Consider the following 27,433-nt stretch of genomic DNA (forward strand, 5'->3'; position numbering starts at 1 on the left):
CCTGACTACCATCTGTTATAGGCAATCGACAGGCTCATCCATTTACTCACCCACCATTTTTATTCCTAGAATACTGAGTCTCTCTCATTCTTATTCAGACAGATTTAAGCCGCTGCTATTTTATACACCATACACAAATGAATAGATAGGTGAGGAGAGCCTTCAAAATTTATTTGTTCAGTGTTTGCATTCGTGTTAACATCTCAAATAATGATACTTATCAGTCCTAATTGTCTTCCTGTGATGTGGCTATTTACTCAGACCTGAATTACTGTCATACATTTATTTAGTGTGTTGTACAGAAAGAGAACAGTGCACTATTGATCTCAATTTGATTAGAACCAACACTCGAACACTTAGTAGAGGCATGAGATTCTGTTTAGATTAGATGATCTCCATCTAGCATAGAAGCTAATATACCTCCAATTTTGAAAGCAGATTACTTTTGCTTTTCTGCTAGAATTTCTAAAATAATCTTTATTTTTACTTCCATGTATAATGGGTAAATTAGAATTAGGTTTATTATATTATGTATGGTGTGTCTTCTTTCTTTGAATAAGTAGCCTGCTTTAGAAATATCCATTCATCATGATAAATAATCCTGTCATGTTTTTTGAGATAAAAAGCAAAGTGTCAGAAAATATTTAATTAACCTGATTTTATAACCTTTATAGAAATGAACTGTGTATCATCACCAAGTCAGGCTCTGGAAAGTTTTCTGTTTTCAATATTGATAAGAATTATTTCTGGCTAAACTATTTATGATTGTTTCTTGCTTTAGTCTCCTCAGGAACTAAACAAATGAGCAAGTATGGTTTACATAAATGATATAAAACTTAACTTATTCTGTATTTCTTGTACTTTCCTCCACTGAGTCTGAGTTGTCAATACAGGGAAAATTACAGTGCCAAGAGCTTGGCATGATCCAAAATGATCATGCCCAAACTGACAACTGCCAATCTTGTAACTCTCATCCATGATCTGAATCTTCAGAATGCTTTCTTTTCTATGCTGTATTTGTAATGAGGGGAAGGGCTGGAACTATTGTTTCCAAAGGCTGACAGAGTATATTAATGAAAGTCCTTAGCTACCCTCCTGCCAGCACTATTTGGCTACAAACTTGATGCTAGCATTATTAGTCAATACGGGAAGTTGTTCATGGCAACATTTGATCCAGAATCATCTATCCTTCCCATAGAAGTCACAAGTCAAAAAAAAAAAAGATATGTTTGTTAAATCTTATCCTGTATCCATTTTCTTTCCCTTCTTGTCATTTCTTGTTGTAGATCCAGCCTAACACCTTAATGCCCAGGAAAAATCCCAGCACCTATTGTGTATACATGTCCTTCTGTTGTTCATATCTAGCCTGTGGGAAAAAAACCATAGAGTATCAGGCTGGGCATTTAATGGAGTATACTTAGAAGCTAGCATATTCAAGAGCCTAGGTTATGGAGAAGATAGATGGAGCAGGAAGGACAAAGGTGGAGAAGAGAAGGGAGGGACTGTGAAAAAGCCTTGCAAAGAATATCAGATGACGAAAATTCAAGGAAGTATTCTGCAACTTAATTATTTTTTGTTTCAATAGATCATTATTCTAGTCAACATTAATAGACACTTTGAACATTTAATTTTATAATGGGGATTTAATCATAAATGATAAAATATGAAGTATACAATTCCTAAGTAGATGGAGTCAAAAGTCTGCTCTATGGTTATATCAAGAAAGATAAAAAGCTATCTTTTGCAACTCTTTCCTAAATAACTATATTTGACAATATTTTGCATATATGCATTTATTCTTCTATCTATTCAACCAGTATTTCCTGAACATCTGCAGACACTGTTCTCATCCCATATCTTGGTCAAGACTTCTTTAGCCCCTTTGTATTCCTTCTTGTTACTTATTCCATTTTGCCGGGCACTTGTGCCATCAAAGTAACAGGACAAAAGAATATATGTTAATATATAAATAATGAATAAATAATAAATAATCTAGGACATAGAATATGATATCCATATTGAGAATCTAGATCAGCAACAGCAAAAAACGCACCCAAAAACTAAGATCTGAAGAAACCTGTAGTTGGTAACAACGTATTGATATCCCTTGTTGCAAATGTGCAATATAAATATAAAATTTCACTAAAATATGGAACCAACCTAGGTACTTGTCATTAGATGAGTGGAAAATACACTATACATACACAATGGAGTTTTATTCACTCATAAAAAGTGAAACTATGTCAGTTTCAAGATAATGAATGAAGTTAGAGACTTTTTTGACAGAAAAAAGCCAGAATCTGAAAGATAAATGTATGTTGTCTATTATATGCAAAACACATACACACATGTACATACACATACACACATGCACACATGACATGAAAGTAGAAAGAGGAGGGAGAAGGAAGAAAGGAAGACAGAAGTGGGAGGAAAAATATGGAGTAACAGAGGGAAGATAAATATTTTGTACTTTCTCTCATATGAAGATTCTCAATTTATATATATGCATATATGGATATTTACATTTATATAGGTCTTTGATGAATGATACTGAATGTATAAAGAAAACTATTCATGGGAAAAGGAAACTAGTAAGAGGGAGAAGGGGAAAGTGAAGATAATAAGGAGCAAAATTGAGCAGGAACAATTTTACATACACATATGAGAGGATGCATAATTAGACTCATTAATTGTATATCAAATCATAAAAGTAAAATATAAAAAGGTAATTATTTGTAGGATATATATTCTTTACAATATCTTAACCATTTTCTATAATCCTAAAACTATAAACCTAAAAATAAAGATACTTATAAGAAAAAGAAACAAATTAGTGAGAGAAAAATAAAGGAATATAGGAGCCATATTTCTTTAATAAAGTTTATAATGAAAATATGTGTAAGGTAAGTTACAAATACAGACAGAAACATAAATAGTTGGGCACACTCATAATCACAGTATTTGAAAGATGAAGATGAAAACATCAGGAGTTCAATGGACAGCATCAGCTCCATAAATGAATTCAAGGCAAGCCTAGGCTACATAAGACTCTGTTTCAGAAACATGCATACATACATAGATGAAAACAGATGAAGGTGAATAATAGTGATATACATCTGTGATTCTAACATTTGGGAGGCTGAGACAGGAGGCTTGCGAGTTAGAAGTCAGGTTAGTTTATAAACCGAGACTTTCTCTCTAAAATGAAACAGCCATTTTCTTGCTGCTCTATTCTTAGTCGCTAGGAAATAGAAACAACCTAAATGTCCTTCAACCTGAATGGATAATGAAAATGAAGTACATATACATGATAGAATACTATTCAGTAGTACAGAAAAGTGAAATCATGAACTTCGCAGGGTAAATGATTGTAGCTAGAAAATATCATACTATGTTAGGTAACCCAGATCCAGAAAGACAAAAATCACGTATTTTCTATCATTAGAGGCCCCTACCTGCAAATCTTCAGATATTACTACATAGCCTGGAGTGACTACAGAAACCAGGAAAGTAAATTAGGAACATTGTCAGAAGATGGGGTCCTGGAGGAACAATAGAGAGGGGATTAGCAGGATATTAGTGATCTGATAGAGGAAATGCAAAATGGGGGGTTCATTAGGGAAGGGAGAAGGAGGAAAATGCATAATAAGTATCAATAAGGGTAAAAACTAATAATAAGGTGTCTGAAAAAAGTCATAAGGACAAACTGCACAATATTAGTGAAATTATGGTTTTCAAAGGAGAATCTACAACTAGTAATGTATTAAACTAGCATAATCCCTAACACCAATCTATAAATATTTGTACTTGTACCATTTTAGATAAGTGTAGCCTTCTCCTCTCATCAAGAAAACTCCACTTTGAAACAGATGGAGATCACCACAATAAACCACGACCACAAAAATTCAGAGTTGTAGCTCCCAGTGCTGATGGATACAAAGCACTCGCACATCTAAGGTTCACGGGACATTGGGGAAGAGGGAGGAGGAATATTTTAAGAGCCAGAGGATCAGGGTGTTTCCTGTGTTATTCTGTTTACTTACAATGTCAGAAGCTGCACCTACAAAATCTCACCAACATGACTGCCCAAATGTGAGCTAAATACAGATGGCATGAATGAGTGTGCCAAAGAGGACAAGGAAAAGAGGATGAAGCCTCAACCCTACACAAAGGCAACTGAGAAAAGCTGAGAGTCAGAGTGGTAGCCTTCCCCAGGGTAGAGCACACTAACTCATTGTCTAGTGCCAAATAGTCAGCCCTGAAATATATATACAATTAACGTTACATGGACTGAGCAGGTCATATTTAGTACTTATGTATATGCATGTACATATATGCATATACAAACACACACACACACATATACAATATCGATTAATGAAAAAAGTCTGTGTGAGGGAGTGAAGGGCTCAAAGTAAAAAGAAAATATGGTTATCATGAAATATGTTTGTCCTGAGGTTAAGTGGAGGGGGAGAAATGAGAGCTAAACGAAGATAAGGATGTACTAGAAAAAGGAAAGGACATAAGAAAAGGTTCTCGGTTGTTATAAAATCTACTAAATTAAAGAGAGTAGCAATACTTATTTGCTTTGGAGAAAGGGGAACGAGTATGTGTATTCTTGCATGCTTAACAAATGTATCTGAGAACTATGGATTTAAATACCACCAATTCTGCTTCTGTACAGCAATTTGACCATTTTCCTTTGTTAGATCACCTGTTCTATGTTATTCCTGTGTTCTTCAAACAATCTAATTATCTAAATAGTTAAATTATTAAAATTATCAATATTAAATCTGAGCACATGCCTTTTATCCCAGCACTTGGGAGGCAGAGGCAGTCAGATCCCTGTGAGTTTGAATCTTTTCTGGTCTCTATAGAGAGTTCCAGGACAGCCAGGACTATTATACAGAGAAACCCTGTCTCAAAAAATAGCAGTACTTGCTGCTCAATTGAGATAATCTACTTGATCCAGACTGAATGGTCAGGTGATTTTTCAAACAAAATTAATGAAATATGAATTTAGAGATGAACTGACTTTAGAAAGAGTTCAGATACCTTATGATTACAGATTTAGTTAGGGAAAATAACCATAAATGTTTTTGTCAGAGTGTTCAATGATAACATTAGGATCTGGGTTAAATACCTAAGCATAAAAATAGGGTTCGAGTATGTATCTTGAAGATATAGCCCTTAGGTAGAATGCATGAGAGCCTAGGTTCAGTCTCCAGTAAAACCTAAGTAAATAATCAGAGCTTCTTAGAAAGTTGAGACTGGAAGATCACTCAAATCCATGAGTTTGATGCCACTGTATGTATACAGTAAGAAATCATCTCAAAATATAAAGTAAAACAAAACATGCGGCATCACTATAATAATCCATTTCAAGCTGTATCTGAAAGTCAAAAACCAGTATATATATATATATATATATATATATATATATATATATATATATATCTTAGTCTCTAGCTCATTAAATCCTTCATCTCCATCTTCATGCTACTCCCTAACTTTCTGATCCATCCTAAGTCTTTAATGATGACTCTCTAAGCACCTCTGAAACGTAGGCATTATTTTCATTTCTCTCTCTCTCTTCCTCTCTCCTTTCCTCCCTCCATCAGTCCCTCCCTCCCTTTCTCTCTCTCTCTCTCTCTCTCTCTCTCTCTCTCTCTCTCTCTCACACACACACACACACACACACCACACACACACACACACACACACACACAGCACACCACACACACAAAAAAAATTTCTTTGTATCTTAGCATTTGTCATCCTGTCATCTACTCTTACAATTTCAACTGTCTCATTTTCTACCAACAATCCTTGTCACTACTCCCAGTCATACCACTCTCTTGGGTTCTAAGGATGCTTTCTGAAAGTCTGCTAAACATCTACGAACTTTTCATTCACCTTAATTCATTGTGTTACAAAGTAAATTAATCAATTTTCCCCTCATAAAAATTTTTACTATTGATCTTTTGTGCTCATTGTGCTAATGTCATCATCTTAATCATAGTCCTTTGCTCTAGAATCTTTGTTGTCTTTAATTCCTCCATATTTCTCAATTTCACATATATTTGTCCAGTTGTCAGTTCTGTGCAAATGAAGCCAGTAGTTTTCTTATTTAAAAAACCTCCCTTGGTCTTCAAAAACAATCCAAACTCTTTAAATGATCTATGAGGCTTTGTATATAAATTTATCCTCAGTGTGCAGTGTTTTACAATTAATGATTTTATCTATATCAATCATTTTCTATGTTCTCGGAATTTGCCCAACACACAGTTTTCTTTTCCTGTGAATACCTTTTCCTAACTCTTTCCTTTCATCTAGATCAGCTAAGTACTTGAAAGGAACTCTATGTTTTATATTTGTACCACTTATCAGTAATGACTAACACAAATAACACATATTAGAACTTGACTTCAAATTGCAGCAGTTATGTAACTAGTGCTTAGCACCAACAAGTAACAACACTCCCAAGTGCTTTTGAGAAATAAACAATATCTGTCTTGTTGGATTGCATATCTTCAGCATTTGTATTGTTCTCTGACCCATAGGAAATGATTATGGCAAAGGAAAATTCACAAATGAGTGAATTTCTTGACTGTTTGCTCTCTCTTCCTTTTCACACTGCTGCCAGCTTACTCAGCATTCGTCACCTAGACTATTTTGAGAGCTTTCAAGTGGACTTCTTAACTTTCTTTCTCAACTTAAACTATGATTCTAGCTTACAAATTTGCTAAGGTTTTATTTTTTCCCATTTAATCTCTCTGTTTTCTCACAGATGTATTCCTCCTGAAAATATATTATAAAGGACACTGAGCTATTTCCTGACTGTGGAAGTTCATGATCTCATATAGATGAGAGTCTTGTGTATTAGTAATACTGAAAGAAAACAAACTGTATGCTGTCAGTATAGAGAACGAACTATCCTTGACAGAATTCAGAAATATCAAAGATGAGATCTTAGAACTAAAGGTTTAGATTTGGCTTTGAAATAAGGGTAATATAACTTTCCTAATACTTTCATTTGGTTGGATATAGATGGCCATGTTACATCCTAGCTTTAAAAATTCAAACATAATTCTTAGTTAAGGGAGCCACTTTAGGGTTGGCAAGAGACCTGACCCTAGAGGGGCTCCCAGGTGCCCAAGCCGAGGTCCCCAGTTAGTTCCTTGGGCAGTTGAGGATAGGGAACCTGAAATGACCCTATCCTAGAGCAATACTGACAAATATCTTGCATATCATCGTAGAACCTTCATCTGGTGATGGATGGAGATAGAGACAGAGACCCACACTGGAGCACTGGACTGAGCTCCCAAGGTCCCAATGAGGAGCAGAAGGAGGGAGAACATGAGCAAAGAAGTCGGGACCACGAGGGATGCACCCACCCACTGAGACAGTGGGGCTGATCTATTGGGAGCTCACCAAGACCAGCTGGACTGTGACTGAAAAAGCATGGGATAAAACTGGACTCTCTGAACATGGCGAACAATGAGGGCTGATGAGACGCAAAGGACAATGGCACGGGGTTTTGAACCTACGTAATGTGATGGCTTTGTGGGAGCCTAGCCAGTTTGGATGTTCACCTTCCTAGATATGGACGGAGGGGGGAGGTCCTAGGTCTTACCACAGGGCAGAAAACCCTGACTGCTCTTTGGACTGGAGAGGGAGGGGGAAAGGAGTGGGGGGAGGGGGGGAAGGGTGGGAGGAGGGGGAGGGAAATGGGAGGCTGGGAGGAGGTGGAAACTTGTTTTTTTTTTTCTCCTTCTCTCAATAAAAAAAAATTCAAACATAAATTATCACAGTCAAGACCAAATCTAAATTCAGAAGCATACAAATTCTGGTAGGAACTGGTATCTGCATATTACATCCTAGCATCATCTTCTGGTATTTATTTCTATTTTGTATTACTACAACAATATTATCATTCCTTTATCTCACTGTTTCATTCTGTATCTACTCCTAATGACTGCTATGTTTCTGTGGTAGGCAATTTCAACTTGAATTCCCTCTTAAGACTTGTTATTTGACAAACTAAGTAGAATTTCTGTTTTTTGTTTTTTGTTTTTTTGTTTTTTTTTTGTTCCTTTAGTATCACATGTATTTTTCTTTTTGGTTTTTCTAGACAGGGTTTGTAGATCAGGTTGGCATCGAACCCACAGAAATCTGCCTTCCACTGCCTCCCGAATGCTGGGATTAAAGGTGTGTGCCACCACCGCCTAGCTAGTATCACATGTATTTTCTTCATAACACTTCGTCTGTATATATTTACCTACGGTGAAATCACTTGACTATTATTTAATTCCCCAAGTAAAGTGTAAGCTATAAAATTGCAAGGCTCAGGGAAGAAGAGATGATTTGACAATTAAGAACATTTGACGCTCTTACAGAAGATCTGAGACCTGAGGTTCCTTTGCAATACACATATAGTGACTCACAACATTCCATAATTTCAGTTTCAGGGTAACTGAAGTCCTCTTCTAGCTACCACATATACCAGGAAGACACAAGGTGAATATATATACATGCAGGCAAGCACTCATACACATAAAAATAAATTTAAAATAATTACCAACCTGTCGACTCTTTGTTGCCATTGCATGGATCTGACATGCATCACGATGAAGTATACTAGCTTATCTCCAAATAAATTTAATCAATGAGTATACTTTTTATCATGTATGTACTTATATTGATTACATAAGCCTTTATACATGTTTCTTTTCTTTACTACTTTTAAAAAATGATACTGATGCTATTACATCTATAGAAAGATGAAACAACAAAACATATTTGTGGATTTGCAAATTTTTCTACAACTATGAAAAGTTAAGTACAAAATCTTTAAAGATTTTCTGTTTTTTTTTTTTTAATTTTTCGAGACAAGGTTTCTCTGTAGCTTTGGTGCCTGTCCTGGAACTAGTTCTTGTAGACCAGGCTGGCCTCAAACTCACAGAGATCCACCTACCTCTGCCTCCCAAGTGCTGGGATTAAAGGCATGCACCACCACGGCTCAGCTTAAAGATTTTCTGAATGACAATGAGCCAAATTAGATTTCAAAATAAACTGTCATAAAATAAGAAATTCATTTTTAAATTTCCACTAATTAATAATTCTTTTGATGAAACTCTTTTATACCCCTTTTCTGATAAGCAGGTAGCAGAATGATGTAGCTACTGGGAGACTTGTATGCAAATTATGTTTTGCCCCATATTTCATGTAACTTTGGTCACATTTATTGTCTTAGCTTTCATCATTTCAATTTTTAACCTTATTTAATTATTATATGTATTATGTGGAATACTTTTGAGAATTATAAAAGATAATGTCTACCACTACTTGGGACGGGGAGGGAGGTGATGATGAAGGGTATTCTATAAATGCTTAATTATTCCAGTTATTTTAATGAATATCTATTTTGCCATTGATTTGTCTGATCACATGTGGCCAAAAATCAAATAGTCATATGGCCAGTTTCTTTTGGTTTAAATATACCATCAATTCTAAAATTCAAAATTCACTGAATCTGTAACTTGTGCCACAGTTGATCTGCCTTCCTGGATTCCTGCTTTTCTAAGTAATGATAAAAAATTAATTATGTTGCACTTTCTACTGCTGTAAACCACTTGCAGCTATAAAAGAATGCTGTTGCTTCATTTCTGTTCACAGTTTCAATTAACTGATGTTGGAATAAAAATACATGTTTGCAATGTGGAAGGGGCCATGTAATTATTCAGCCTTTCCTGTTTGTAGCTGCTTATTAGTATGCTCCACATGTTTGCCTTTCTTCCACTTCAAATGTTAATTTTAGAGTCCCATTTTCATTATCGAACACCTTTAGGAAAAATTGTAACAGTAAGTAAGACAGACATCTTGAGTCTGTCATGTTTCCCTCTTTCTTAATGAGCTTGTTCTCATGACAAAAAATTTTAAATTCATACTTATTTTTAAACAATATCTTCCTTATAAAAAAATCAGTGAATTGCTCATTTCATTAATTATCACTAGTTTCAGTTAACTTTCAGGCCACATAAACTGAAGGAGAAGTTGAGTATTCAAGCAGCTTTCTGAATAAATGTTACATTTGTAAATATTTAACACTAACATTTTTCCAGTTTTCAAGCAAAACTCATAGTTTGCTTAAAATATACAGGTACTATAATTGAGGTCAAAGAAGTCATCTTTTTGTTTGAATCATGTAGATAATTGCTTCAATTCTCCACTTCACTTTGTGTGAAGTAAGTAATTGAGTGAAATTTCAACTGAACATTTTACTGAAAAAAAATGTCAAAATGAATGTTGATTATCTTTAAGCCAAAACAAGTAGCTAATTGGCTGAAATTACCAGTTGCTTGGTCATGCAACCTTGGTACATTTAGTCATATCTATGATGAAATTGGAGAAAGAAAAATAAACATCACTTCAGTATGCCTACCCTAGCTTTCAATCACATGCACTCGATGAGTTAATAGCACACTAAAAATGGCCTCTTTTTTCCGATTTCTGGTTTTATCTCTTAAAATAAATGATTAAAGAATTTATGTCTATATAGAATAAAAATTATAGCGTCTTAGCAGCATAATTTATCTCAACAAATTGTCACAAACATCTGTTTTACATACAGAGAAAAAATATGAAAGTAGAAATCTAAGTACAAACAAGAATAATCTGGTAAAACAGAAAGGTGATTGTTAACTAGAAATATTTTCACATATTTTTATTTTGCATGAACACAGTCTTGGAAGTTAGGATAAACAAATGAAATATGTGTAGGCATACTGGAAACCAGGGGGCGGGGGAAGGTTGGTGTTAAATATTTACAAATGTAAAAGAGGTCTGGGAAATCTTAAAGTCTATGAAGCTGTTTAAAAACACCCAAGGGCAAATGCTATCAAAATTATAATGAGAAACAAAATGGATGTTTAGGAATCCAATTTTCCCCTTTGAACTGGTGAATGAACCTTATTTAACAGACTTATACTACTTAAAAGGCTTTCTAAAAATCTACTAATAGACTGTCCACTTTGCTATATGACCATTCTGTACTAAAATCATTTCATAATGGTAGCTTTTTGTTTAATTCTGACAGAGCTCAAAGGGGAAATTTTTCACCTATTTTCAAATAATAATAACTTTTCAGTGTTTTGAAGTCAGAACTATGCTATGGTAAAAATCATCTTCTGACTTGCTGTACTGTATTAATCATCGCAAGACTTATTTGAGAGGAAATGTTTAGCGGCTGTTTAATCTATTCCTTCTACCCTCATTTAATATCTCTCCAACTCTTTGAAGACTTATGATTAAGTTAACCCTTCAGATCTTTTAATTGAATTTTATAAGGACATTTTTTAAAATGATTTCTTTTAAAAGGAAACACTTTGGCTTGTTTTCCCTATACCTTGCCCAAATACTCCATATATACATAGATAGGTCATAGATGCAGAAATTGAGCACGTTACTCCTTATGAAAGGCACAATAAAAACTTAGATACAGAATATGTCAAGATTATATCACACACACACACACAAAACCATGTTCATTGTTTGTGATCGTAGGACATTCTATCATTCTATTATTGGCATGTCTGACCTATACTTCTTAAGGGCTCTACACAATTATTTGTTATATTTATACATAACCAGTTCAGGACCATCTTGTATTTATTTTTGTAATCTGGTATTCCTCTGGATTTGAGTTTGCCTTTAATAGACTTTGTCATGTTTATTTTTACCCACATCAGCTTGTCAAAGTTGTTTGGAATCCCAAACTTAAGCCATTACCCCAACCCCCAGCTCTGAAAAGGCAGAACTGATTGAACATGTATAAATTCTTTAAACAAAGTCACAAATGTCATACTGCTCTTTGCACACAGTCATGACACTGAGACATTGTACATTGCTCACTCTTCTGCCATTTATTTATAGCCTAACAAAACTCAATACCATATTTCTATAGATTTTTACCTGATTTTTGGATCGTCGACGACATTCAAACAATGGAAGGCAACAACACAGGCTCAAGTTAGAGTTGACCCTACGGCCAGATGTTCTACGTCGTGTCCTTCTAGAATTCATCATGCCTCAAAGTCGGTGTAGTACAATCTGAAAAAAAAATATGACTTGGGGTGAAACAGTGAAAGAACTGGGGAACATAGCAAGCAGTTTAAGACATGAGGAAGGAAGGGGCACAGGGTTGGAGAAGTTCTCAAAATTTGAAATCTCACCTTAATCCCTGCTCTTTAGAGATTCTGTAGTATATTCTCTAAAAATACAGCAACTCATAAGTTGCATCTTTTCTTGGAAAAGAGGGACAGAATGAAGAAGAAATGGTGAATGACAGCCTAACCCCTACAAACCAAGCTTTCACATGTCCCTCAGACTCAGAAAAAGAAAATAGGCCACATTATTCCCTCTTCCTTTATTTCCTCCTGGGACATTCATTTACCCTTTCTTATTTAAATTCCTGGCATTCCCATCTCAGAACTGTCTCTATCCCTGGGCAGTTCCTGTCATAAATATACTCTTCCACCCGGCTCAGACCTTCTTGGCCACCAGCCAGTTGGCTAGTTTCCCTCTACCAATAACTAGATTTTCTCTAATTATACAGCATTTAGATGTTACAAATATCAACATGAGTAATCAATTTGAATGTTGAACCCTACTGACAACATCTAGTATATCATTAGCATTAAATGTATATTGTCTTAATAAGCCAATCTATTACTTTATCAACATACAAAAGTGTCAAGGACAAGAATAGATTGAACTCTTACCCAATTTAAAACATACTTGGAACACGGCATCATAATACATGCCTATAATTCTAATACTCAGAAGGCTGAGGCAGGAGGATTAAAAGTTTGAGTTTGACCTGGTCTACATAGTAAAATATTGTCTCCAAAAGCCCAAGGGCTAGGGCTATAGGTCAAAGGTAGAATATTTATCTAGAATGCACAAGATCCTATACTTGATCTTCAGCACTATAAAAAAGAAATAAAAAGGAAACAGTGTTTGAGAGTTTTGTTATGCAATAGAGATGTTGGTAAATTAAATTGTAGTCTAGAACAGTAAGACAGACCACAAGTTTAATACTAAAATGTTTTACTTCATCTTTCCTTGTGTTTCTTTCTATCCCCTTGCTTTTTAATCTTGAGACAGGGTCCTACTATGTTGGTCAGACTGGCCTAAAACTCACAGCAATCATCCTGTCAGACTCTCAAGTGCTGACATTAAAACTGTGAACCACCACCCCCGCTTAAATAAGACAGGTTTATATTCTATTTATTTATTTATAGTTTATACTCTGCTGATATCTTTTTAAAAAAGATTAAAAGCAGCTAACATTTGATTGGAGATTGTTATAATCACTCAAGTATTAAATATTTTAGCTAAAATGCTTTAAAGAAAATGATTTTATAAATTTTTGCCATTGCTATATTCATATAAATGACTGCAAATAACAAAACTTATGATAACTTTCATTATTTTAAGGAATTATTGGTGGTGAGAGGGAATGTGAAAAAACTTCTGAAAGGCCAACCTTCATTGTAAGGATAGTATAAATGACAAAATCTTTTCCTCCATCAACCTAATGTTTGTCTACCTCCCTCCTTCACAAATATCTCCAATAATGTAAAGTAATAGAAGAATAAAGGCCTGCCCCATTGAAAACAAATACTGTTACGATTGTAAGATGGTGCCTTTTCACCTTCATTCTTTAAAGTTACTCTTTGAGCACATTTCATTACATTAGCTGATAAATTCAATTACCAAAGCCACTAAATTTGTGCTTATTGGTAACTATGATCTAACTTAAGAGTTAGCTTTAGGATTTGTGGCTTATAGGAGTTTTTAGATTCAAAGATAAAAACTTAAGAAGAAAAATGTGTTAGATGTTTGTATACATAATATGTCATTAAATCCTCAAAATTTTACAAAGCAGGCATCATCACTCCTACTTTCAAATGAAAAACCTAAATACAAAGAAGTGTCCACAGGTAATTTAGTAGCATAGCTCAAACTATAATTGAAATTTTCCAAGTCCAATGGCTTCACCTCTCTCACTTCTCCAACTGTATTAAAGGAGAAACAAAATGAAGACAGGTGCACAAAACTAGAAATTATTTTCCAATAGAACAACTACCCATTCTTTTCTCCTCAAATTTTCTAGTTTTCTCTAAGAAGAAAACTAAGTTTCTCTTCAGTTACAAAATAATTTTATATACTTGAGGTTCAGTTAAATAACTTATGATCATAAATTTAGGATGAGCTATACATTTTTCATTCAGAAATAAGAGCCAGACAAAAAGAGGACTTCTAAGGATGAAGGCTTAAACAGTGGTTCTCCTAACGCTGTGGCCATTTAGAATGGTTTATCTTGTTGTGGTGACCCTCAACCATCCATGTATTTGTTGATACTTTATACCTATATTTTTGCTAATGTTATGAATCATAATGTATATGTCTAATATACAGGATATCTGATATGTGATCCCCAAAGGGACCGTAGCTCACAAGTTGAGAATCACTGGCTTAAAACTATTTATTTGAAGCATTAGATATTAGCGTTCAAAGCCCCCAAATTGAGTTTGTTTGTATATAATCTAGTCATTAATATTGCTATATAAACTCTTAGGTATCCATTCTAAAATGAAATTAAAAAAAAATATTGTCAGGATAAATTATAAATGATTAAACATGAGCTGTCGTAGTTGAGCATTAATCTAACACTAATACAATCAACTAAAGGTCTTTATTGGCTGTATTCATTGGTTGACATCTTGATGAATTTGGTGAATAACTAGAAGATTTTGCATCTAGAGCATGCATGTAATAGTAAATATTTCAATAGTAAATATTTCAATCTTTATCTACTTCCTGGAGGGTACATCTGCCCAGCCTTAAAAACACATATAATCTAAAATTGCTCCCTTTTGCTAGAACTTTTTGTTCTTTCCATGGTCAAAATTTTTAGACAGTTTCCTTGATCATAGTTTTTTTAAAATTTTTTTCATTGTTTGCAGTATTGAGAATTGCTCCTAGGGGGTCTCACTCATACTCAACAAGGGTCTTTCCAATGAGCTACATCCCTATTGTGACATACTTCTGTGCAACCTCTTCCTTTGTATACCTCTTCACTATTGATTTAGTTCCCCTTTCCAGAGAAATTTCACTTTCAGAGTTTATCAGCAATCTTTTTTGTTACAAAGTCTAAATTATTTTTATACAGCGTGTTCATTTTCATATTGTCTTCAACTAGAAACTCTTTCTTTGGCTTTTGAACTTAATCTTAGTCAAAAGACTAAAAAAATGGTGCTTCATTCACTGGCTTCTGATTGTCTTTTATTATTTTTCTCCTATTGTATTCATTTTTACTTATATTTTCTTGTACACCTTTCTGTGCACTTAGGTTTTTCCACTGTTTCTTTTTAAAGTTTGATTTGTTTTCATGATTTTGTAACAGCTAGGTTGATGATAGTGTAATACAAATCTTCAGGTCTACTTCTGATCTTCTAAATCCTATTAAAATGCTTAGATAACTAATAATTACTACTACAGATCCCTCAAATAGAAATAGAACCCATCATATTTTCCTCATAAACACTCTTCTACTTTCCACCTTTCCAAATTATAATATTGTCCCCCTTACATTTAATTATTTTTCTTTATTCCTTCTATGAAGTCAATTAGCAAGTTCTTCTGAATTTTCCTTTCTCCATGTTCTTATGCTTTTTAGTTTATTCAACAAACTAGTTTAATCCAGAACTAGCACAATATACAAAGCTCTCACCAGCATTTGCAGTGTGCCTCCTGCATTACACTAAATATAAATTTAAAATTTCTTTTTCTGTTGTTGTTGTCCTACTGCGTGTTCTAATATCCCAAATAATCAAATACCTGACCTTTCTCTGTCAAGACCTTCCTGTTAAAATCTTAGTTTCCAGGATTTAGGATTTTAGATTTAACATTTGTTCCCTTCTGATAGATGATTTTGATCCTTGTCGTTCATTTAAGGCTATATAACATATACAGTTCGCTCTACAGGGCAATGAAAATTTACTAAAGTTTACACAATTCATACTTGCACTAAAATGACTTTGAAGCCCAGTCAATGAAAAAGGAGAATAGAGACTACCCCATCTCAGCTTTTTGCTCAACCTACATGTCACCATCCATTGTTTAAATTATTCCTGTTTAAAATTTCTTTCTTTTTATTTGTTGCCTTTAGACAACATGAATATGGTGAAATGCAAGCCGTCAGTCTAAATCTAAATCTAAATATCTACTTTCCTGGCTGTACAATGTTGTAATACTAAATGATGCTGGAGGAAATAGTAAATTGATTTAATGCAAATTCTTGGTCTCTAATCTCAACTTGCTTTCAAGGTTACCTAGTAACATTTCTTCCTTCCTCTCCTTATAAAAACTATTTTAAGCCTTCTCCACTGTCTTGTTATCACTACCCATCTGTTTCTTCATTTAACTTATTCACCTCATGCTGCGTGGTACTTCTAAGAGAATCCCTCCAATTTTCTTGCATGCCACCTCTAATCATACTTGCTCATCACTTTCCTCCTCTTTTCCACCTTTCTGCAGAATGCAACGGAGGAAATGACCACCTCTGATATAAAAAGCTGTTAACACTAATATGTATATATTCCATGGATTTTTGATCCTACGGCACGTACTGGCTTTGTGGGAGCCTAGGCAGTTTGGATGCTCACCTTACTACACCTGGATGGAGGTGGGTGGTCCTTGGACTTCCCACAGGGCAGGGAACCCAGATTGCTCTTTGGGCTGACGAGGGAGGGGGACTTGATCGGGGGAGAGGGAGGGAAATGGGAGGCGGTGGCAGGGAGGAGGCAGAAATCTTTAATAAATAAATAAATAAATAAATAAAAAGCTGTTAACACACATATTCTCCTAATCTTGACCTCTCAGAGTTGTCACATGAGGATTGCCGCTTGAGGTGTTTCCAGCTCACCCCAAGTGCTCTCTCATGATCACTGTTTATCTTGTTTGTCTCCTAGCTTTAACCTTACCCTCTCTAGAACTTCTTTCCAATAATGAATGAAATGAAATTTCCTTCTTTCCAGTAATGAAAAATGTTGTTTTCATGTTAAAAATAAAATGGCTTCCTTTGACATTCACCTGGAAAAAAACGGCCAATTTTTTTAAAGAGGTATTTTATTCTCATTTTTCAGTGTCCATCACTCTCATTCACTCTTAAATTTGATACAATTTTATTTTTACCTCATTGATCTTTGAAATTACTTAAGTCAATGATGGCTTTATGGTTACTATATTCAATGGTTACACTAATCTCTGCTACTTTCTGAAATATCCCTTCTTATTCCTTTGGTTTCTTTGGCATTACCATGTGTTTTCTCCTATCTATATTTCTTGATTCTTCAGTCTTTGTTTTTTGGTCTTTGTTTCTGTTTTTTGGTGGGAGGGGCTCAATTTCATTAAAAAGTTCTTTTTATTTTGCTAGTTCATAATATTTTTTTCTCAGCCCTCAAGAGCTCTTACTTTACACTCAAATCTGCATGTAATTTTATTCTCCTATGCTAATACCTTACAATTTCATCTCAAACTCAGATCTGCTTTCTAAATAAATAAATCTTTCACTTTAACATCCCCTAAGCTATTTCATTCAAATCATTCCATGGGACACAGTCAATAAATCTGCATTTCTAAAGTCAAATTGCCAAATCAACTATTTCTTTCTTTGTTTTTTTAATTACAGTAAATGATATCACCATGAATCTTAATTTTCTAACTCATAATAGTACTTGGAGTACTCAAAGTCACTTTTGTTTACCTAGGATATTTCCTATTCATCTTACCTACGTTATTGTTATACATTTTATATTAGGAATCCTTCCAGGGCTTCACTTTTCTGACCTCTAATCACAAGTTATATATCTCTGTTTCATTCAGTAATCTATACTTTTCAAAAGACTGTAAGTACAAATGATCCTCAATTTACCATGGGTAATGACCAGATAAAGCCTTTGCAAGTTGACAATATCATAAATTGAGAATATATTTAATATAACTTCCCTATTAAACTCCATAGTTTAGATTAGTCCACATGGCTGCCACTGATACCTTAGCATTTTAAAAGAGTATCAGACTATGTAGTAGTAATCAAAGAAGAGATCAAAGTTCAAATTGTGAAGTATCATTTCTCCTGAATGTATATTGTTTTTGTTTCATAGTACAGGTGAAAAATCATTAGTCCCTGTTGTAAGCCAGGGACCATCTGTAGTGTGATGGATGTGTTTTGCTCTTGTGTCTTCAAACTTACTTCAGTATTAACATTGCCACTTAAAAGTGGTTGTTGAATATATTTAAAGGTATCAGAATTGATAAAGATAAGGCAAAAGTAAAAACTAGAGGAAGTCATCAAAACAGTCTTTAAAAAGAGAACTGTTTAATCTATAGACACTAAAAATTACCTCTCATACTCAGTATTAGCCATTTTAAACTAAAAGATATTTTAAAAAGAAAGTAATGTCTCAAAACATTATCATTATTCAAATGTTTTCATAATAAAAATTATGACAAGTATTATAGCAAACTTCCCACATATTTATGGTTATCATTCTTCAAACTTATAAGAGATTCCGTCTTTCTTATAGATTTCATTCCCACAAGTTTCTCACTATGTTTTCAAAATAATGTTTTACAGGATTGTTTTGGTTAATAAGTTAGAGATATCAGTAAATTATTTTAAACTCCAATCTCTCTGTCTCTCTGTCTCTCTGTCTCTCTGTCTCTCTGTCTCTCTCTCTCTGTGTGTGTGTGTGTGTGTGTGTGTGTGTGTGTGTAAAATAAATTTAAAAGAAGATGTTATTTGGGGTAGACCAAGATTTATACTATCTTAAAAATATGTTGTGTAAATTTTTCTCCTCTCCAAAGACATTCATGAGCACACAAGATAAGTGACCCATATCTCCCTTCCCACTACATAAACTTCATTCATGTTCTCGCAGACAGCAATTATGTTATTCCTTATCATTTTCTTCTTCAGACAGAATAGGCTTAATTATGTTATGGCCTAGTCTCCATCTTGTTTATTATTTGGGTCTGGTTTTTGCAGAGTCCCTCCTGTTTTTCAAAGCTTTAAACCAAACAGAATGGTATTTGGTATTTCAACAAAGCAGAGAAGTCAAATAGTTATTTGATAATAAAAAACATCCAAGTGATAAGATGAGAACTTGCATTTTAACAACTAAGTGTGAATGCTTTTGCCTTTTAAATCCTCTATTAAGGACCACACAGAGGCAATTTCTCATCCCCTTATTAAGCCATGCCTGAAAATGTGAGTGTTTGGGCTTTAAAAACACTAATGAATGACTCATAGTAATAGTATACAATCTGCACTCATAGTTTGCAGTGATTTTATCACTGTCACTCTTCTTGTTCACAGTCACATTCCACTGAAAGACATTTAAAGATTAATAATACAGTATTTCCGCAAGCTGATTGATTTCTCACCGACTCACTCTACTGGGCTGAGGTTGATATTTGTTCCTCAGCTTCCACCTACACCATAAAGACTAAAGATTTTCTCTTCACTTTTACCTCTAACATCTGACTTTTCACAGAATCTGTCCTTCTGTCCCCCACCCCGCCATGCAATTGTTTTCAATTAATTGGCATTTTGTTCCACTCTTTCTTAAACTTTTTAAAAACTTATTGCCCACAACGAACACAATACCCTGGCCTTCTGTGAACCAGACTCATTTATCTCTTTTTCTTGTCTATGAACCAGAAGAGAAAGGAACCAGAAAGGCAGAAGTTATAACCAGAGGATGTTAAATGCCATGCTGCACTATCATGGCTATCCTCTGGTAAACAAAGCCTGAAGCAAACAGATGCCATAGACGTGAAAACACTGGACAGGATTGGTATACTCTGATAAACAATAAATGAGGAAGATTGAAGTTTGTCTTTGTATTTGCATCTTCTTTTTCTCTTCTTTTTTGACTCCTGCCCTAGTCTTTCACTGCTTTTACATCTTCAGCCCAGATGCTCTGGTTCCCACTTAAACTCATTTATCTGAAACAACAGTTTATACTCTGTACCTTTCTCCATCTATTTCTTACTTTATCTGTAGTACTTTACTATCCTCCCTGCTCCCAATGCCTTGAAATCAGTCCCAAAAGATAATTCATATTAAGATAGCTTAATTCAGTGAGACTCTGCTTACTAAATGAGGATGATGAAAAGATACTTCCTCATCATCTTAACTACAAAATATGACATTTGAGATACTATGCAGGGACAATTTCAAGGGATAGATTTGTAGTGTTCTTCATTCATTTCCCACAGAATTTCTTGAGCTTTTGATACATTCTTTCTTCTTTCCTCTTTATTCATATCTATCAAATTCTATACCATGTCTGACAATGACAGAAAAAGACTTCTATAGTTTATGAAATATTGCCTGGGGACAACTCTCTTCTTTCCCTTCACTAATAAGGAGATTTTCCATGTTTGGCAAATGCTTAAGTGTCTGGACAAAGAGGCCTGTGTTATTAATTATGTATACATACTCAAGAGCCTCTGCAATAGGTTCCTTTTCCCAAAAGAACATGTAAACCAGTAAAAGGATCACGTTGGTTAGCACTTAGGGGCAAATGGACATTTTGGGTTTTGTGTCCCTTTCAATACCACCCTTCCAGCAATACCCAATTAGTGTGCACTGCAAGGAAAGGCCAAATGCAGCCTCGCCTCTTCAGACCTCTGCACAGCCCTTGTAGAGATCCACTCACCACTACACTAATCAAATCATTAGGCTGCACTCTGCAAGTTGCATACATGCTAGGGATGGCACTTTAAAATGTTAATGTCATGGATAAATCCAAACCCATTTGAAAACTGCTCAGATGCACAATTGAAAGCACTAAAGTTCAAAGCACGTTTAATTATTTCCCATAAACACAATTCTGAAAGCTTTCTTTGTTTATTTAAAAAGGAAGAAAATCTATTTTCTCTCTGCTGTTATTAATTCAAATAATGGATGGAAGAAATTTTTAAATTTGCTCTTTTATTACCTCATCTTGGATTTTTCTAGCTCAAGATATGGCTTATTTAGCACCAATCACAAAAATTTGAAAATGTAAAAGTCATACAAATTATCCAAACAGGGTTTTTGAAGGAAAAAATATTTGATGGCATTACGCACAACAATTCCTCTTTAGTGATGAATTAAATGGGCTTATTTTATAGACTGTCACCCATTGCTTTTAAAATTACTTCTATTTTTATACTTGCTATGAATCACTATTAGTTATCCATCCCCTTTTCTGTCTCTAGGTCTCTTTTCTCCCTTAGGCTCACACCTACACATTCATTACAGTCCACAATGTTGGAAACTAAGTGATCATTCGTTGTAGTTGCAGCTAGAGGAGCTACAACCTTTCCTGCCCATCTGCCTAATTACTGACCAAGCACTACATCAGAAATTACAATAAATAATCATGCAAAAGAAGCCAAAACTATCAATTCTCTTCTGAGAGCGTAAGTAAGTAGGCAGGAATTATGGAACATGCTTCCTTTGGGTTTTAACAGGATATTTGTAATTAAATTATGAGTTTTTAAAAGATAGTCAACGGTTTGTACCTGAACTCTGCAGCGCATTTTGCAGCAACATTTTCAAGAACCCAGAAAAAATGGAATGATATATTGCTGCAGTAAAAATGAAAATGCTAATGCACATATGAATAATGTTTTTCTTCTCTGAGCAGTATACACTAACTCGGGCTCTGTGGAATCATTTACTGATGCATGCCCTGATTTAACTCCAAATATCCCTTAAAATTAACAACCTATTTAACATTCCTGGAAAGATTATAGCCAAAAAAGCAAATGTTATTGTCTCCCTTGAAGAAATATTCACTCAATTGGTCTAATCTGTTATATTTGTAATCAAAATTAGAAATCTAGTGTAAGCTCTTATTTGACAAATAATTGACAAAAAACACAAACTCTGTGGCTCATTTTTTTTATCTCAATGAGATCAGCATGTACATAAACACATATCTCTCCAGTTTCACTATTTGTTTAATGGATGAGATTCAAGCTTTTGGTTTAGTTGGAGGCTTTGTGTATCCAGCCAGGCATAAATTGCTAGGGTTTTAGGAAGAGCAGTTGTTTTTTTTTGGGGGGGGGGCAGATATAATTTTAATTGGTTTCTAGATTTTTATTTATTGTTTCCATAACTGTAATTCGTGGGATGATTAAAAACTAGACTCCGAAGTAAGACATGGAGAGACCCCAGAGGAAAAAGTGTATCGAAAATACTGGATTGAAAGCAGTGGCAACAAATTCCCTTATGAGCCCTTTCTCTTTTCTTCTGCTTGCAGCATAATAGAAATCATTTAACTGTAGTGTGACAACTATTACATACACTATAAAACTGACCAAACAGAAAAAGTCCATAACTTAATTGAATACTTTTAAAAATCTAATCTGCATTATGTGACCAATAAATAGTTGTTGACGAGATTCTCAAATTTCAAAAGAAAACACAAGCTCTACACTGAATTCTCACACTGCCTTTTTACCCTTATGACTTTGTCTTCTCAAATTACAAATAGAGTCTATTCCCTAGAGCTGAAAAAAATCAAATGGTTCATACTTGTGAAGCAGTAAACACAAAAGAACCTAAGGATAAAGCAATCCACAATCCAAAATCCTTTGTTTTCTAATGTACCTAAAAGCTCAGTTTACTGTAACCAGATATGAAAGTATAAAGAGGTAGATAAAGCAGTTCATTATTCATCACTTAAGGCAGTCACAAAAAGAACACATTTTCATTAACAGTGGGTTGAATTATTAGAAAACCTGAGCTACTCAATCCATATTCAGTGCTTGCTCTGTTCTGCTCTGCTAAGCGAATACTGCGGAGGTGGGTAGATTGCTGTTAAATAAGATTCCAATTGAGAGCCTATTTTTCTGAGCCCCAACCAGGAACACAAAACTTCAGAGGCAGTTAATTTTGATCATCTTTTTAGCAATACAAAGTTTTGAGTTTAGCCTAGAGTTTTCAGGTATCTTTAAAATGTACCACATCTAACAGCAGCTTTCAGTAATTTTGAAACAGAAAATTTTTCCCTTATAGTTTTCAAGAATGTGTTACCCCCTAGTATAATATTTGTGATAGCTAATATAGATTCTTCTTGAAAGAATCTAAAGGCACTAAGGAAATAAGTGTAGTTATATTCATGAGAGACTTTCGTAGTTTGCATTTATTGACATGGGAAGACCCACATTGAATAAATGGGAGACTGTGAGCTGAACTCAAATACTTTTCATGGCCTGAATCTTAACTATGGACCAAGTGAGTTCAGCTGTTCATTCTCCTGTCACCAAGACCTATCTTCCATAAGGACTATAAATAAAATTGTGAGCCAGTAGCTTTCAGGGTGTCAGAATAGTGCAATGCAAACTGACAGCGAGGAAGGTATTGGTGTTCTTATCCACCTGTGAACACTATGAACTACGATACCCAGCTACAAGGAAAATGTGCTTACATGTGCCATAGTGGCGTGACTCTAATGGTGGTAGCCAATCACTCTGTGACTGTATTTATGGCTTGTTCCTCAGGAGAGAACCCATACCTTTTACTGTATAACTGTTCACTTCCCATGCCTGGGGAAGTCCCCTGAGGCAGGAAGCTTACTATGTTGTTTAGCTAAACTGTCATAGCATTTAACTGGCTTCTTGATATTTATATTTATACCAATAGACAAACAATATTTATATTTAGGCCAATAAACAAATAGATAAAGACTATAAGCACCAGTCAGAGAAGCTTCTCATTGCTGTGAATAGCAGCTAAAAAAAGATCCAGGGTTACCAAAGATACTCAGAATCAATGATGGTTGAGGGTTCACCCTTAAACAAGACAATTTATATTATTCCCTCTAAGGCTCAGGGAATATTGCAGAAAGAGTATGAGAGCCAGAAGAAAGGGAGAAAGGTTGTGAAATACCATCCACTAGACAGAACACACCCACTGTAATAATCAAATCATAGCAATTGAGGTTATTGATATTTGACCTGCATGGGATCAGCCACGCCCACACAGTCAGCCATGAATGCAGACGGGTTCACAGAGCCCTATCACTCCCTGATGAACTATTGGATTCTGATAAATTGTGAAAGAGAAGGGCATGAGCTGACCTGGCTCCAATGAATAGTTTCAAACTCATGGTCACACAAATGACACTGGTCAAGCACAATGAATCACTAACACAATATAAGAAAATGAATATAAAAAAGAGATTAGTAGGAAAGAAAAGGAGTGGAAAGAGGAGGTAGGAGATGATAGAGAGTGAAGAATTTGAGCAATCAGAATTCAATATAACATAAATAAAGTTAGCAAAAAATGTAAATTCAAACAATTCCAAAAAATGTGTGCCTATAGAAATGGCTCAGCAGTTAAGAACACTTGTTGCTTTTCCAGAGGTCACAAGTTTAGTACTTAGTACTCTTGTAGGGTGGCTAACAATAGCATATAAAACCAGCTTCAATGGTTTTGACATCCTCCTCTGGTCTCCAAAGCTATACACATAGATCATACACACACACACACACACACACACACACACACACGCATGCATGCATGCACACACAAAAAGACAGAGAAAGACACAAAGAGAAATAAACATAAAAATAAATCTATAGGAACAAAAATGTGAGCCAAAATAAACACATCCTTTCTCAAATAGTTGTAATCAAGAATTTGGTTACAACGAGAAATTAGCATAGCATGCTTGCTTTCTCCATATCCAATTCCCTGTTTACACATCTTTTCCTCTTCTACTTTAATATCCTCTCATTCGAGTCCCTTTTGGAATTTATGTTACAAAGTCTGACAGTTTTACAATGAATCGTTTCGTTTTTGAATAATTATTTTTTTTTTGTTACAATGTCTTCTAGACAATTGGCAGTGCCAGTTCCATGCAGGTCATGTGCCACTAATTTCAACTGTTTTGAGTTCAGAACTTACCTCAGTTCTTACTACTATTGGAAGGAATAATAGTAACCACCTGTGTCTTATCAGATCACCATGAATTAAAGTTAGAATTAAACAACAATGCTACCCCCAGAAAGCCTACAAACTAATGGAAACTGAACAGTCAACTACTGAACCATACTTGGATTAAGGAAGAAATAAAGAAAGAAATTAAAGTCTTCCTTGAATTCAATGAAAATAAAGAAACAACATACTCAAACTTATGGGACACTATGAAAGCAGTCCTAAGAGGAAAGTTCATTGCACTAAGTGCCCGCTTAAAGAAAACAGAGAAAGCACACATCGGAGACTTAACAGCCCACCTGAAAACTCTAGAAAAAAAAAAAGAAGCAGACTCACCTAGGAGGAGTAGAAGACTGGAAATAATCAAACTAAGGGCTAAAATCAACAAAATAGAAACACAGAAAACAATCCAAAGAATCAATGAAACAAAAAGTTGGTTCCTGGAGAAAATCAACAAGATTGATAAACCCCTATCCAAACTAAATCAAACGGCAGAGAGAGAATATGCAAATTAATAAGATTAGAAATGAAAAGGGGGACATAACCACAGACACAGAGGAAATTCAGAGGATCATTGGATCTTACTACAAAAGCCTGTATGCCACAAAACTGGAAAATGTAAAAGAAATGGGCACTTTTTTAGATAAATACCATATACCAAAGTTAAACCAGGACCAGGTGAACAATCTAAACAGACCTGTTAGTCGCGAAGAATTAGAAGCTGTTATCAAAAACCTCCCTACCAAAATAGCCCAGGACCAGATGGTTTCAATGCGCAATTCTACCAGAACTTCCAAGAAGACCTATTACCTATACTCCTTAAGGTATTTCACAATATAGAAACAGAAGAATCATTGCCAAATTCCTTTTATGAAGCTACAGTTACTCTGATACTAAAACCACACAAAGACTCAACCAAGAAAGAGAATTACAGGCCAGTCTCACTCATGAACATCGATGCAAAAATCCTCAACAAAATATTGGCAAACCGTATCCAAGAACACATTAGAAAAATTATCCATTATGATCAAGTAGGCTTCATCCCAGAGATGCAGGGCTGGTTCATCATACGAAAATCTGTCATTTTAATCCATCATATACATAAACTGAAAGAAAAAATAACCATATGATCGTTTCATTAGATGCTGAAAAAACATTTGACAAAATTCAACATCCCTTTATCTTGGAGAGATTAGGGATACAAGGGTCATAGCTAAATATAATAAAAGCTATATACAGCAAGCCGACAGCTAGCATCAAATTAAACAGAGAGACTTCCTGGCCATCCTACAGGGGCTATACTGCCCAAACCGCCTCTCTCTTCCTATCCCACTCAGCTTACATCCAGATCCCCACACCCCCTGTCTCCCTCCCTCCTTTGGGGCATAGCGCCTCCCTGCCCAGCCTGCTAGGGCACTGGGACCGGAGGACAAAGGGGTCGCCAGTAGCTCCTTTGTTCCCATAGCCTGCCCGCAGCGAGCGGGGTGGGCCCTTTGTTCTCGAGCTAACCAAGCAGTGCAGAGTTTCGATCTGGGCACCGAGTGAAACATCATTGTGGTGAGTGAGTGCTGCGGCAGCTGGGATCATACCTCAGCCCGCCCACACTTCCTGGCCATCCTACAGGGGCTATACTGCCCAAACCGCCTCTCTCTTCCTATCCCACTCAGCTTACATCCAGATCCCCACACCCCCTGTCTCCCTCCCTCCATTGGGGCATAGCGCCTCCCTGCCCAGCCTGCTAGGGTGCTGGGACAGAACCCGAACCAGGAGGACAAAGGGGTGGCCGGTAGCTCCTTTGTTCCCATAGCCTGCCTGCAGCGAGCAGGGTGGGCCCTTTGTTCGCGAGCTAACCAAGCAGCGTGGAGTTTCGTTCTGGGCACCGAGTGAAACATCATTGTGGAGAAACATCTCTGGGGAGTGACATCACTGGGAAGGTACATCGGTGGGCAAGAAGACCTGATCCTATAAAAGAAGATCCAAAGGGGAGTATTGGGAGGAAGAGATGGGCAGACGCCAATGCAGGAATTCTCCCAACAATCTGAAAAACAACAAGAAACCACCAGAAGCCAGTGACCCCACAACAGGAGGACATGAACACCTTAATCAAGAAGAAGTAGAAAAAACTGACTTCATGAAAGTGATTGACACCCTTAAACAGCATATAAAAAACGCCCTTATAGAAATGGATGAGAAGTATAATAGAAAGTTCGAGGAATTGAGTAAATCAGTGAATGATACCCTAGGAAACCAAGGAAAAACAATCAAGCAGATAAAGGAAAGAGTTCATGACTTGAAAACTGAAATGGAGGCAAAGAAGAAAACACAAACAGAGGGCCGACTGGACATGGAAAATCTAGGTAA

General features: G+C 35.4%; 1 protein-coding gene across 1 annotated transcript in view; it reads right to left on the reverse strand.

Moving 5' to 3' along the window:
- Nucleotides 1-27,433, reverse strand: part of LOC121443466 (ribosomal protein S6 kinase alpha-6-like) — a 160,084-nt gene that overhangs the window by 108,004 nt on the left and 24,647 nt on the right. Inside the window, 1 exon segment of the mRNA XM_041645216.1 lies at nt 11,977-12,114. Coding sequence (XP_041501150.1) covers nt 11,977-12,090 — 114 coding nt within the window. The 5' untranslated portion in view covers nt 12,091-12,114.

The sequence above is a fragment of the Microtus oregoni genome, unplaced genomic scaffold, assembly GCF_018167655.1.
Source record: "Microtus oregoni isolate MIOR12 unplaced genomic scaffold, Mior012 000107F_ref0000227, whole genome shotgun sequence".
Classification (NCBI taxonomy): Eukaryota; Metazoa; Chordata; class Mammalia; order Rodentia; family Cricetidae; genus Microtus; species Microtus oregoni.